The sequence below is a fragment of the Ambystoma mexicanum genome, chromosome 9, assembly GCF_040938575.1.
Source record: "Ambystoma mexicanum isolate Mex_15411 chromosome 9, UKY_AmexF1_1, whole genome shotgun sequence".
NCBI lineage: Eukaryota > Metazoa > Chordata > Amphibia > Caudata > Ambystomatidae > Ambystoma > Ambystoma mexicanum.
Genome location: NC_090931.1, coordinates 1,068,736,983 through 1,068,752,089, shown reverse-complemented (window position 1 = coordinate 1,068,752,089; position 15,107 = coordinate 1,068,736,983). Strand labels below are relative to the sequence as shown.

General features: G+C 42.1%; 1 protein-coding gene across 3 annotated transcripts in view; it reads right to left on the bottom strand.

Annotated features, from left to right (window-relative positions):
- Window positions 1-6,614: 6,614 nt before the first annotated feature.
- The window catches only part of WDSUB1 (WD repeat, sterile alpha motif and U-box domain containing 1), a 987,384-nt gene continuing 978,891 nt past the window's right edge, over window positions 6,615-15,107 (bottom strand). For 2 of the 3 annotated variants that reach the window (XM_069616372.1, XM_069616373.1), the window contains exon 11: window positions 6,615-12,129. In XM_069616372.1, coding sequence (XP_069472473.1) covers window positions 11,957-12,129 — 173 coding nt within the window. In that variant the 3' untranslated portion in view covers window positions 6,615-11,956. The remainder of the gene's footprint in view (window positions 12,130-15,107) is intronic. The other variant, XM_069616374.1, reaches the window with a different exon arrangement.

Here is a 15,107-nt window from a genome sequence, read left to right as displayed (position 1 = left end):
TGCGTTTTGTTCTTTCGCAACCTTCCGCAGCTCTTGTCGCATCAATCTTTTCCGCTGCTGGAGTTGAAGATCGAAGCTATGTTTGTGTACAAACCGAATGTGTTTTGATCCTTGCTTTTTTTCTGTAAAATTAGTTAGAAATTGTCGATATTCAATTTCGTTAGATGCTTCATTTAGATTTGTCACAAGTTCGTTTACATACACGTCAGCAAGTTCTAGCCGGATTCTGTTAGAACGAACTAACACATTGTGTGCCCAGACTGGACTTTGCGTTGCATTTTGGATGTTTATGGTCAGTTTCACCATTTCGTGATCGCTATAAACCATAGGTTTGACTTCGAAACGGGATACTCGTATGGAAACTGCCTCTGACACAAACATGAAGTCCGGCACGGATTGAAAGTTCTTCCTTCTCCATGTTGGATTAGCAGGAATGTCTCCTGTCACGTTACCATTCATCATTAGTAGATTTCTTGCTTCCATTTCTTGACACCATTTTGTTGTCACATCATCAGTCGCAGTGGATCCCACAGCCCTGCTCTTCTTATTTACATACTTCGTGCAATCAATATTTAGATCACCACAGATAATCAAGTTTGGATATGTCTCAGTTTCAAATATACCATCTATCGCTATGGTTATTTGGTCGATAAAGAGGCTAGTTTCGATTGCCTTGTGGTTCCAGTAGACGTTGATGATGTAGAAAACTACGAGACTGTTATTTGTGGCGTTTGTTGAGCACACCTTCGCTATTTGTATGTAAGGCGTGATGTTAGTGCAGGACATAATTCTGAATCCAGTAGATTTCCTAACAGCGATCAGTAACCCAGCCATCGGTCTTCCTTTCAGTTGTTTTATGGCAGAGTTGTGAGCGGTTTCAAAGTCTTGAAATATGGGAGAACGTGTTAGCCATGTTTCTTGTAGGCAAACTACGTCTAGGTCAAGCGACCAAGCAGTGTGAAAAAGATGATTGAAGCCTCTGGTGTGCCAGGAGCCCAGCTTAACCAAGGGCCCTAAGTTTCGCTCCTCACGTTATAAGTTCGAGCTCCCGTTTAAGGTAGCTGCAATCCAGTTCCAGTTGGTGGACAGACCGGATTTGTCGGTGTCAGCGCTCCGAGGGCTCGGTGAGCAACCAAGTCCACTAATGGTTATTTGTATAGAGTCGTCATACTTAGAAGTGACGTCAGCACTCTCGACGTCGGCCTGATCTTCACATTGCAAAGCATGGACAGAAGCCATTCGGTTGTGTTTTTCCTCTATGGGTTAAGTACCAGTCAGCTTCAGACCAGGTTGAAAAGACAGAGCCGTCACTTCTACCATTTTTTCGTTTAGCTTGTAGATGTCAAATCCGAGAGATAGCAAAATCGGATTAGCTTCCAGCAAGGTTTCAAAAATGATTTTCGACTTTATATGTAAGATTATTTTGTCGTTCCGAGTATTGTCAAAAAATTCCACAATTCTCAGGTCATCTGAGTTAACTGTATGCAGACTTGGGATTAGTTGAAACAGCTGCATTACATTGTGGCGATTCAATATCAGATTGTCGTCATTTTCAATTTGCTCTAAAACCACCTTATAGGTGATTGCCAGCTCCTTTATGACAGAGTGAGCTTTCGCATGATTCCTCAAGGTTCGTTGATAGTTTTCCACATCACCAGAAGCGGTCTTAGCATCACTTCTAAGAGGTTGGATTGTATCCGAACTCGAATGATCAGTTGCTCTTGCATTGTATTTAGGCCGCACAATCTCCCTGCCGATCTGGTTGTTGCAGGAAGAATGGAACATCGTTTTTTTCTGTGGCCCCAGGGCTTTTAGTGTTAAGCCGTCCTTAATTATATGCTTTCTTCTCTCCTCCATTGTAAGAAAAGGGGGGGGAGCAGGGCCCTTCTTTTGTTGGAGGAGGTTCTGTCTTCTTTATCATTGTACATGATCGCCTGGCTTTCAGGCGTTTGTCAGTAGCCATGACAGTTTCTCCGTTTAAGTTGACTGGAACAGAGACCGTCGTTTCGTCGGACATCCTGTTCGTCGCATCAGTCTGCCTGACATCCGTCAGGTCTTCCTCGTCATAGGTGGATAAATTGATAAGATCAATCAGTTCTTCCCCAGCCGTTATATTCACATCTTCATTGATCACCAGTTTGTTAGCCTCATTTGGAACTTGTTTTTGACCTCCATTACTGTTGGTATTGACTGTTACATTCACTGTTTTTATATTGCGCAAGAACTTTCTCGAGTTTGTGCGTTGTTTCAGTTTTTTTAGTGTTTGGTTTTTGGTCTTTTTCGTCATAGCGCAGTTAGATTGCACATTCCTTGATTTAGCATGGACAATGGAGGAAATGTTTTTAAAAATGTCAAAAACTGGTTGTGAATTATCGTCATCCGCGACTACAGTTAGCGACTGTTTTGGAGAATCCGTGATTGAGTTTATTGCCCCAGTTGGTGGAGTTGGAGTGACCTGGATGACAGCAGCCACTCTGGTGGATGTGGAGCCACAGCCATCAGGTAAATGAGCTTGATCATTATCGTTGGTAGAGCAAGAAGGCGTCTGAGGATTTAATAGCGCCAAATTACTAGGCTGCTGACTGAGTAGAAGCACTTCTGAAAAGGAGCTCGTTTCGTTGTGCAGCCGGATTAAGGGAACAGAATTTTGACCATGGTGAATACCACAAGTCATAAGAGGTCTGTCCCGTTCACCGTCAGATTTCGCTTGTCGCGTGCTGGAGATGCCATCGGCTTGAGAGCCATTTGTGGTGTCCGGAACCGTAACATCCACTTGACCTCCAAAGCTGTTTGTCGAGGGCACGGGCTGAGGTTCCTGCACAGGATTCTTATGTTTAAAAATGCTCAGGGCCTCCTTGGCTACTTCTGCTAGAAGCTTTTTGTCCATATTGTTTTTTTGCTGTGCAAGGACCATATCGGACAGACAATCTTGTTTGAGCAATAAGGACTGTACAACATCTTTAAGCATGATGCAGTTTCTTTCCTGGTCAATAGCTTTTGTGTTTAGTATGGCAACCAAGGTGGTGAGATCTTTAATATTTTCATTTAGCTGCTCATACAGTTTCATAAATGGAGCCATAGTGATCGCCATTGATGATATCAATGTTGATTGTATCTCATTTGTCCAGTTTGCGTTGTTGTGCCAAGAAGCTCTTTAAGTCTTGCCTGCGACCCTTTGTTTACAGTATCCACCGTGGGTACCGGCCGGTCAGACTGTCTGGGCTCATCAGATGAGTAATCAGTGGAGGAAGACAGAAACCCCAAGTTGTGTCTGATTTTGTTGACACTAGGGACTGTTCTCTCTTGTCTCTCCTCTGAATCAGCGTGCGCAGTAAGACTCTCAATGCCTTTCAGTTTCTTCCTTTGTGAACATCTTGGACTACCTGAACTGCTTCTACGAGTAATTCTTCGTTTAGTTGCATTCAATCTTTGCGTAGCATTGGCATATGTAACATTTCCGTGTGAGCAAATTTCGGGGCTAATGTTCATAAATTGAGGTTGGGATGACACCATGCCAGTCTGACCAATCTTCATGGCGCGTTCTTTGTTAATGTGGGTCAAGTCGACTAAGATCTTGTTTATAACTTCTAGTGAGTTGCGACAGTTTTCCGTGGAGGCCATTTTAGTTACAGACATGGCAAGCGGAAGAAATACTTCCTATTCAGTCGCGACTTGCAAGCTCTCAATGCACACTGGCGCAAGTAAACTGTTGTCGCACACAGCTACATTCAGACTGCTCTGAATGGGGCCCTCCACTTCCACATTAGGGGCAGGCAGATTAGAGCAGGGTAAAAACCCTAATTGCTGAGACGACACGTCAATGCAATTTGTGTCTAGTTGTATCTTGGCGCTCTGGTGCGTAGCATTGTTGTCAGTAGTAGCAGGTTGCAGATGTAAACTTGCAGAGACATTTAGCAGCTGGGCCGAAAGCGGCCCTTTAAGTAGTCCTTTACAAGAGTCAACAGCAGTGACAGCACTACAGTTAGTCTCAGCTGAAGAGACAGAAGACCTACTCACAATGTTTTCCAGTAACTCAGTCGACTCAATAGATATGTCATTTGAGCCCCTTGCGACAGTCACGCCGTCAGATAGAGAATGAGAGAACATTCGATCCGGCCGCGACGAAGCCACATCGTCAGTTGAATTTGTTGTGAAAGATGGAAGAGCAAGGTCACCTTTTGTAGTTGCAGCCTCTGTGGAAGAGCAAATACTTTTGTTTTTCTCGGCCATGCCCATAACTGTTTTACGTCTCTCGCTCCAATCCGTATGGAGTGTCGACGTGCAACATGTCTCTGACACAACATCAGCTAAGGGACCTTGTTCATCAGAAGCGGTGGTAGAAACAAAATGTGTGGCACTTACTTGAATAGAGACACCGTCACCGGCTCTATCGCCAGAAGCAAGAGAGGAATGCAGCCCTTCTGCGAATCCAAGCGGGGCTCTCCAGCTCTTAAGTTGGGCTCGCGTTTTTGGCTCAGCAGACACATTGGAGGAAGCCGGCCCCACTCGGCAAGAGCTTCCTTGAGTGACATGGAACTAAAGCTTTCCGATCCAAGAAGGGATGGCAGACCGCCACGCCAACCGCGCCCACTGCGCACAACAGCACAACAGGATCAGCTCGCCCTTTCACAGCGAGGGCTTACGCCGCAAGGGCGACAAGGCGGCCTTAATGAGGGCAGCAGCTGAGTCAGCTGATCGTACTAGCGGACCCCCTTAAAGGGCACACGCACCTCGAGTCCGTGTCTTAGTCTGTTAAACACGCTTTTCTTCCAAGACTCTTTCAATACTCTGGCAGTACGAAGTCCAAATAGGCGCAGTAGCAGCATAAGAATAACAGCGGCACAACAGGATCAGCTCGCCCTTTCACAGCGAGGGCTTACGCCCCAAGGGCGACGAGGCGGCCTTAATGAGGGCAGCAGCTGAGTTAGCTGATCGTACTAGCACACCCCCTTAAAGGCACACGCACTTCGAGTCTGTGTCTTCGTCCGTTAGACACGCTTTTCTTCCAAGACTCTTTCAATACTCTGGCAGCACAAAGTCCAAATAGGCACAGTAGCAGCATAAGAATAACAGCGGCACAACAGGATCAGCTCGCCCTTTCACAGCGAGGGCTTACCAGTGTAGGCCATTTTGATTTGACAGACACTACTAGGACTGCGTTGTGATGGTCGAGCGTGCTCCCATCTTTAGATATAGGGCCAGATAGGCGTTTTTCTAAACCATACTGTTCAATAAACACCCTTGAACTGTGCATCATTTGTGTCTGTCTTCACTATTGATACCATGTCTTCCTTACAAGTGCTTGCACCTTTTCATATGGGTTCCTGTGGCCGTCAGATGTGAACGGCTGGGGGAGTGGAGGTGAGCAGGGTATGAAGGCAGCTAAAGCGAACAACTGCACACAAGTAAGGTGGAGCAGTGGGGGCAGGGGAGTCATCAGGAAGTGCACTGTACAGCAGATTGTTTGCATTGTATGTAGCACATGCAAGTTTGCCCAACACACTCTATATGTAAATAAAACCCAGCACAAATTCACATTGTTTGTTTTTCTGTGCTTATTTCCTTCACACAAAAAGGTAGAGTGTATAAAATCATGCGAAAGTGCAGGTTATAAATCAAAAATAAATACTGAAATACCACAAGCGTAAAGCAAACACATTAAAAGTAATAAAGGTTGGACAAATCAAATCCTGGACCCAGATGATTAGGTAGGCTTTTAACCATGCAGCAACCACAACTATAGAAAGTGGCTGGCGTCTGTGTGCATATGTGCTTAAAAGAAATTCTATGTCACACATCCTTCTCACTCACCATGAAGGTGTGCAGGCTTTTACCTCCGGTGATTGGCTAGAATCCACTTGGTGGTTAAACGATGAACAGTTTTTCCAAATGCTGTCCACAACCAACACTGGAGCAAGACTGGAGCCAAACCAGTGCCAAGATCTGTGCACAATGTGGCCGATTCAGCTAAAAAAACAAAGAAATACATACAAAAACTCACTCACAGGTAATACCAATTGTTGTATCCTCAATAGTGATATAAGGGATATTAGTGGTAGTTTGAACAGTAATGGTCCCAATATGACTAACACTTTTAGTCCACCACTGGTACTGTTACCACTAGTATCCCTATTACTAGTAGAAATAATAGCATTATTACTGGTACTACTACGGTTAGCCTTACCATTATTGGCATTATCACTACGTGTACGAAAAGTAGTGTGCTAGTAATACTACTAGTCTTAATAGCACTACTGCTACCATTAGTCCTGCTTCTATTACTCACAGTATTAGTAGTAGTAGAAATACTACCACCAATACTGTAATTGAGAATATCAGAGTTATAGTACTAGTACTACTAGTTGAAAGGTAAACAAACATGCAACCTTTCACTTTGTGTCTTTACTAATCGAATGGATTTAAAGACTGCACTTTCTCTTGTCTAATGTCACTTCCTGTTTCAGGGATTGAGGGTAGTTTGCAACATTGAGAACCTAATTAAAACACGCTTACAAAAATGTTCACAAATATTAGTGACTGAATGTGGTAAATGTTTAAATTTGATGAAATTAAGGCCGTTGAAGGTCATATCATAAATAGACAGGATTACAGTGTGTGTGTGTGTAGTAACAATTTATTTCGTTAATCAAATCATAAAATCGACAAAATACATAAAACCGAGAACAAATCTTCATATTATCAAAATACAGAATCCAAGGGGGAATCACAGCGGGTGTCTGAACATACCAACATTTGTTTAGCAGTTTTCACCTTAAACAAAGCAGTTTAAAACTCACAAAATTATGTATAAAACAATTGTGAGGATCGTGGCACTCTTAGCATAAAAATATATTTCCTAGGCACCACGCTTTCTTCAGAAATTGAGTCTGGACCCAGCATTCCAAATCGCCTTTGGTTCTCCAAAAGAGATCAATAGCCACACCAGTGCTCGCAATGCTTTGGTTTTTATAAATTGGAAAAAGCCATCTGTGCTGAAAATTGTTATCTACGGGACAAACAATAAAGGAGTATTAGGTCTTCTATCCCTGTTTGACAGATTTTAGATAGAAGTGCATCAGCCCCGCCCCAGCTGCCTGTGACTACTGCCACCGGCAAAACCCCTAATCTAGCCTTTAAATACAAAATATTTGCATCCTTATCTTCAAGGGACTTTAAATACTTCTCAGGACCAAATCGAGATAGAAACTTCAGCTCATAGTGCAAGTCTTTATATTTCTCTCAGATATGTATGCTTTCCAGATAAAGTTCTCTAAAATATGAGAGAAAAAAAATAGATGCTAACTTCAATTTCATACTTGGGTCGGAAACATACCTAACCTGAGGGGGCATTTTTGCTCCATTTTGTGCTAGGACATCCACCATTACCGATTTATAACTACTTAATGATGCCTTTGTCATAATCTTGTACAAGTACGGAAGGGGTTTTAGTTTGGCATCATGCATAACACCATTAACCCCTAACTCTAGTCTTGGGGAAATTGATGGTGTGGCCATTGGGAGAGTAAACATCTTCCTCATAATACTTGTCTCTTTTTGCTCCAGCTTCCTGAGGTCTGAGTATCCCCAGATCTTGGACCCATAAAGAGCAGACGGGTTGGCACACGCCCTCAAAATCTCCACACTATGAAGTGCTACCTTACCACCATAATATTTCAAAAAACATTGTGCAGCCTCCCCTTGTCTTGTAAAATTAGCTAAAGACTTTTCAGTGTGTCTTCCCCATGAGCCTCTTTCATCTAGTCAGACTCCCGGGTAGTTGTCCAACTCCTCAACCTCAATGTTTCCCAGGTGTATTGGGGGAGATACATTTTACGTTATGCTATTACCATACCATTAGCTTGGTCTTTGAAAGGTTGATTTCGAGTACCATACTCATCTAATGTTTCAAACCGGTTTAGTGTCTTTTAGATGCCCAACCTTGTCTTATTGATCTAAATCATGTCATAGGAGTAAAAATTCCCATTTCTTTGCCTCCAAGAAGAGTGGCATCTATATCTAGCCTTTCTAGCTCTACTACGATTTTGTTTATATAGCGACTAAAGAGGGTGGGAGCTATAACACAGCCCTGCCTTACACTCCTTGCCACTGGGAAGGGCCTTGTCAAACCCTGACCTTGGCCAGGGGCACCTGGGCATAAGTGTCAGTGTACAGGGTATGTATTGCACCTAAAAGATTTATAAGAGTACCCAATCAGAATAAGTACAACCATAATTGCTCTAAAGGGATTTAACCAAAACCTGTGTGTAAATCTATGAACACCAAATATAGCTTTTGATTCCTGAGCATTGTGTATTTATCGCAGAGCAGGGTTAGCCAAAAACCTGGTCCAAGGGGCCGATACCCACTCTAAAACCTGCCTGTATATCAGAGAAGATTTTGTTGCAACTCACCCACTTCTCCATTCTCCTCAGAATTATATTTCCATAGTTCTTTGAGGTAGCATTGATTAAGGATATGGGCCTATATTTTTGGTGGTTGCCCTTGTCACCTTTTTTGAATAATGGGACTATATGGCTCCTGTCCATGTTCGAGGTATCTCCTGGCTGCTCTTGATGTTAACGAACATTAGTCAAAGAACAGGGCCCCACATTATTATTTCCGTAAGGAAAAGATCTGCCGGTACAGCATCTGGACCCAAGCCTTTGTTTCTCTTCTGGGCTAGGATAGCATTGTCCACCTTCTTAAGGGAAATGTCCTGCGCATATTTAGTTGGTAGGCACTCCAACACGGGATGCCTCTCTCCTCTCAGTGTTTTAACCACTGGTTCTTGATAGAGGGTACTGAAGTGGGGGTACCAGGCATTTTCTGAGATTGCCAGAACAGTAGTCATAGAGGGCACTGCCTTAGAAGCGGAAACTAGGTTCCAAAAAGCTTTATAAACTCATCCCACTTTTTATTCAAATGCAGCTATTTTTGGGGGGGACCTGTTCACAAAAGTCTTTCAGTGAGAATTGACCCAGGTCACGTGTTGGGGCCTCGAGGGTAGGAAATAACGCATCATTAATTAAATCCATTTGATTCTTACAGACCAGTGCCTACAGTAGGACCCTTACCCGTTCCCGGTTACCCTCAGAGTTATCAAAAAGATGAGTCCACCTGTCCCTTTCAGCACACTGGATAACCTGGAAATCAGTTATCATTTTCCAGCTATCCACTTTTAGAAGAACATAGTCAATCCAGGAACTACGATTCTGAGTTGAATGTTGGTTTGGGGGTAATGTTGCGACTAAACCTACTAAACCTACCATTGCATGCCCTGTAGCCCTTTGTCATGACTTCTCGTATTAGTTTATCTGAAAAAGCAGTACGAAGTACACACAGCATGCTATGCGATGGGGGCACCTCTCACACCTCATCCTGATTCTTACATAAAAATGTATACTTATTAACTATTTCCAATTGCATGATGAAGTTGCCCAATAAAACCCTGATTGTTTTTAGTGGTTTGAGAGTTCTCTAAGGATTCTAATTCTTCAATATGTTATTGTTATTGTTGTTATTGTTATTTTGCACTTATATAGCGCCTTATATACCATTGGTATGGTCTGAAGGCGCTGGTAGGTTGAACGCCCTTGGGAACCGAAGTTCATATCAGTAGAGAGAGTCGAGAGAGTTAAAAAGGTGCGTGTGAGCACCGGGTATGTGTACAGCTCGTGCAGTATCGGTGTAATAGCTGTTTTCTAGCGGTAGGTGTGGTGGTTGAGAGGTCAGGGGTATGTGTTCGTTCTGGCAGGATTTATCCAGATCGGATGTGGCTGCGTTAGGCCTGAGGAGAACGCCTCGCTGGGGGGAGCGTAACCAGCAGTGATTACTTAGAGTGATGTGGGGTGAGCAGCAAATGTTGATATGAGAACAGTTATACCGAATGGTGTCATAGTATCTCTGTGTTCTATTTGAGTGGTGATGTAAGGAGAGAGTAAGCGTGTTGGTGAGATATGATGGGTTACATGGGGTACACTTCTATATTCAACTTTCCACGGGAGGCTCTTGGGCGTACTTCTTGATTCACAGAGAGGCTACAGGGCACACTTCTAAATTCAGCGGGTTGTTGGGCACATTTCTAGAATCACAGAGAGGCTATTGGGCACACATCTAAATTCAACTTTCTAAGTGTAGTTCTAAATTAAACTTTCCACAGACAGGCTATTGGGCACACTTTTAAATGCAATTCTATATTCAACTTATCACAGAGTGGGTACACTTCTAAATTCAACTTTTCACAGAGAGGCTGTTGGGTACACTTCTAAATTCACTTTCACAGAGAGGATATTCGGTATGCTTCTAAATTCACTTTCACAGAGAGGCTGTTGGGTACACTTCTAAATGCTGCTTCTAAATGCACTTTCAATGCAATTTTCTAAATGTACTTCTAAATGCAACTTTCCACATAGAGGCTATTGGGCACACTTCTAAATGCAACTTCTAAATGCAATTCTAAATTAACTTTCACAGAGAGGCTGTTGGGTACACTTCTAATTCCCTTTTCACAGAGAGGCTGTTGGGTACACTTCTAAATTCACTTTCACAGAGAGGATATTCGGTATGCTTCTAAATTCACTTTCACAGAGAGGCTGTTGGGTACACTTCTAAATGCTGCTTCTAAATGCACTTTCAATGCAACTTTCTAAATGTACTTCTAAATGCAACTTTCCACATAGAGGCTATTGGGCACACTTCTAAATGCAACTTCTAAATGCAATTCTAAATTAACTTTCACAGAGAGGCTGTTGGGTACACTTCTAATTCCCTTTTTACAGAGAGGCGATTGGGTATACTTCTAAATTTACTATTGACAGTTCTATCCAAGTGTGGGCATGCTAACTTTCAAAATTCCATCTAAGGGTGGACAATATGTGACTATAGAACATCTATGGTTTTCTCATTGGGCCTTAAATAAATAAAAACAATAAGAAAAACAGTTTGAGCATAAATATCCCATTTCACTTTAAGATATCAGGAGAGCAAGAGTGGACTAGAGTTTTGGAACCAAATTAATTTATTTTAAAACATGTGGCTAGACCCCCGCTTGGGCGGCCACTGACTGATTCCCTTGTAGGTATATTATAGGAAATATATTGCTGCCTTTCTTCTGGGTGTAAAAAACGTGTCTCCTGAAGACAATTTCATATTCGTCCAGTAATTGCTGCCAATCTTTGTCATTCCTTTTTCCCTCGACTCCTGCAATGTTCCACGATAGAAGGTTCAGTTTTAGGTCACCGGACCCATAGAACACCGGAGAGTATGTCGGGTGGTATGATACGATCGGTTGAACAACCTCTGTGTACATATTATTTTTAAGGGGCGTCATTCCATACGACAACCTATGGGCATTTTGTTCCTAGTACATAAGGAGGCACATGCAAGATGCACCTGTAGATTGTATCGATGGCACACCTTGACAGACCACTCTGGCCGCGCAAGCTTGCTTTCTTTAGAGTGGAATCCAATTCATCTTTATTAGATCCAAGATGGAAGCCTTTACAGTGGTAATTGCATGTTGGAAAAAAACAATAACTGACTGCATGCATAGAACATCCTCCATGTATAAAATATGTGTAAAAGCATTTGAATATAATCTACATTCTGAAACAATTATCATCCACTGCCAATGCACATTAATGCAAACATTCCTATGCGGTCAACTCTCCCTCTGCAACTTCTTGCGTATACTTATGAGAATCTAAAATACGTCATTATAATTTGTATTCGTAGTTTACGTTCAAACCAAACAATGTTTGCACACCAATCTTTCATCAAATCTTTAAATTGTTTAATTAAGCAGACAACTGCATGTCTGTCAATTTTAAACAGTACATTTTGTTTAAAAATATATTCATTTTTAAGATAAGAGAAATATGCAGCAATTTGTTTTAAGATTGTGATCAACAGTAACTAAATTTAAAAGGTTTCCACTCATTAGGCATTTCTCCAGGCATCAATTGAAACTCCTTGGGGTTCCTTCAGCATCTGACCAGCGGTTCAGAGCCATTTTCAGAGTTCTATTAGGGGTAAGAACTAGCGACTGTAGAGGAAGATTAGTCATAGGACTGGAACGTTTCTTCGTGCTGATCCAGTTTTCTATTGCCTGTCTTTCATACGAATACCCATCTAGTTGGAAACAAAAATTTGCATTATATGTTTGGAAAATAGAAAATCATGAATAAATATGATTGTTAAATATGATTATGGTTGGAAAATTATTAGTATTGCACATACATATTTAAAGAGTTCTTTTATTTTGTAAATCCATATGCACAAGTCGCAGAAGCAATATTAAAAATCTGTTAAGGCATTTGAGGAAAATACACTACCCTGTATAATGATTGAGAAAACGGACATTCACTTCCCACTTTATTTGTAATACTTACTCAAGAAAGTTACCGGTGACTCTTTCTTTTGTTACTGAGTGTCCTAGAATCGTTAAGACAATGAGGAAAATCTAAGCACAATAAACAACCACTACAAAGGAGGGCGTGTGTAGACCTCTCAACATCATCCCTGATATTAGCCTTCAGAAACGTGCGTTTTGATGCTTCAACAGACTGACTACATCCAGCAACTAGAAACAACACGTTACTCTTTGCCTGCACTTGGGACATACGAAGATGCCCAATTCTGTGGGCTCATTTTGCTATTACAAAGTGTGTTTATTTCCCTGAATTGTTATGTGATGTGACAATACACAATTGGACACAATTAAGTATTAAACCATGAATTTATGGACAAGTTGCCTTTGAATGGATCGGTTTCTTTAGTAATCAAATCTGATAACTGAGCTCACAGTGTGGGTTGATAAAACAAGTTCTTCAGTTGGTTAATTTTTGACTGATAGGTGTCAGTCTGTCTCATGGCAGCATTATGTTTTCCTTTTTTACCACTACCGTCCATGACTTGAAAATATGTATGAATACACGTGGTATGTACCTTGTATTATTAATTACATATTATTTCTTATTTGCTAGATGTTTTCTGTATATGAAAATCGATTATTTTTGTTGAAAAATGTATAACATGGCAAAACTAAAGCCCTGAAGATGGAGAACCTCTCCGAATGCATAGGCATTATAGCTAGGTCATATTGATGCTTGGGAGTTGCTTCCTGTAAATATTACTTCACATCAAAAAATATATACTAAGATCCGGTCTAACCGGATGAACATTTTTTAATATCTTTTTCAGTAAACAAATGGATTTACGAGTCATTAATGTGTACTGAATGAAGCAAAAGGACTGTATATGTTTCCAAAAGAATTGAGCTCACTTAGAGCCATTGTGAGAGCACCGGATTTAGCTCGGTGATACCATCCAGCTTTTTGTGGATTTCTGTATTATTTAGTCTAGGTGTCTTAGGACCAATATATAGGGCCTCATCACGAGTCCGGCAGTAACCCTTAAATGCGGCGGTAGCGCTATTACTGCCGCATTTAAGGGTCTGCCAGATCATGGCTTTGACGTATTTCCCCACAGCTATGAGCTATGAGCTGGGGGGAAATCCGCAGCAAATTTGCCGATTTTCGGCGCGATTACCGCTGGAGGGAAATCCGCCGGCGGTAATAGCGCAAATTTTCCCCATTGGGCCCAATGGGGAATGAGGAATTCCCGAATGGGCCCAATGGGGAATGGGCACTAACCGTTCCGCCAAACCCGTGATCCGGCGCTAATAGCGCCGGGGGGTTTGGCGGTAGGGCTATCAGCGCTGGCGTTACCGCCCAACTCGTGATGAGGCCCATAGTCTGGTAGCTCCTCTTATTGTTATTTGGAATATAACAAGCAACTTGAACACTAAACTAGTAGGTGGTGCCCACCACAACCTGCCTCTGCGGTCTGTCTCACTGCCCGCTGCAGACAGTAATTTATTTAATTTCCACAAGTATAACTTTGAAGTTGGCGCTGTCGACCCAATTTACACAGTTACAGTTTGTGAACATTGAAAGAAGTCCTGGTAAAAGAAGTACATCAGGCATTGAGCCCTTGGGGAAAAGACACCTGGCACAAGAGTATACCAAGGGATCTATAAAACCCAGGGGGGATTCCTGGCAGGGAAGTAATGATAATGATGTGTTATTTATATAGCGCCTTAATCCAAAGCGCTTTACAGAGCACATATTTACATACAATATCACCCAACCAAAATTGGTACTCATTTTTCGACCTAGGAAGGATGAAAGGCTGAGTTGGCCTTGCCGGGATTCGAACCTGCGACCGGCAGATCACACTCAGATTGCAGCAGCGAGCGTGCGCTCAACCCACTGAGCTAACTTACCGGTTACACCAGGTAACCCTTGTAAAGTACATGAAAGAAAAATACAGGAGAGTATACCAGGGGATCCAAAACAATCTACTGAAGCATTCCTTGCAGGAGAGTAAAGCATGACGTTATCCTTAAGAAGTGGTTATATAAAAGAGACACTTGCACCATCCAAAGAAAGATATTGTGTGAAAGAGACATTTTTGCCATCCTTGGAGTGTTTGTTGTACAAAAGAGAACATTGTTTAGAAAAGACACTTTCGCCATCCTTTCTGAAATCATCCAGGGTAAGGGGACCAGTCTCTGTATACAAGGACATGCCTTTGGATGAAACCGTTTTTGTTGGATTCATCTATTTGCTTTACATTTGAACACTTTTTGGCTAAACCTAGATCAGAAACACTTCCCCTTACAAGTCTTCACGTGTTAGTTGTTTCATTTCTAGTGTGAGGGTCAGATATGTTTTGGAAACAAGGATGGTTTACCCAAGTTTGATGATAAGACACAAACTGATCTTTAGTTTTAGTTTCTTAGGTAGGGAAACTTTCTTTAGGATACGGACAGAGAGGCCTTTATCCAACCATTTTCTTTTAGTAAAGATGTCTGATGTTGAAAACACTACCACTTTGTGTCCGCCTCTGATTTCGGAACCGTCACAGCAGGGCATCTGTGGTGTGTTTGGTGCCGTTAAAGTATTACCTTGTCTTGCCTGTGAAGATGTCCAGGGCAGACCATTTGCCTGTGGATTGTGGCATTGCAGGATTTGGCAGGGCTGATGCAGTGCTTAATGGCACTGACGTTTGCTATGCTCTTGTTGGATGCTTCCATGATGCTATTT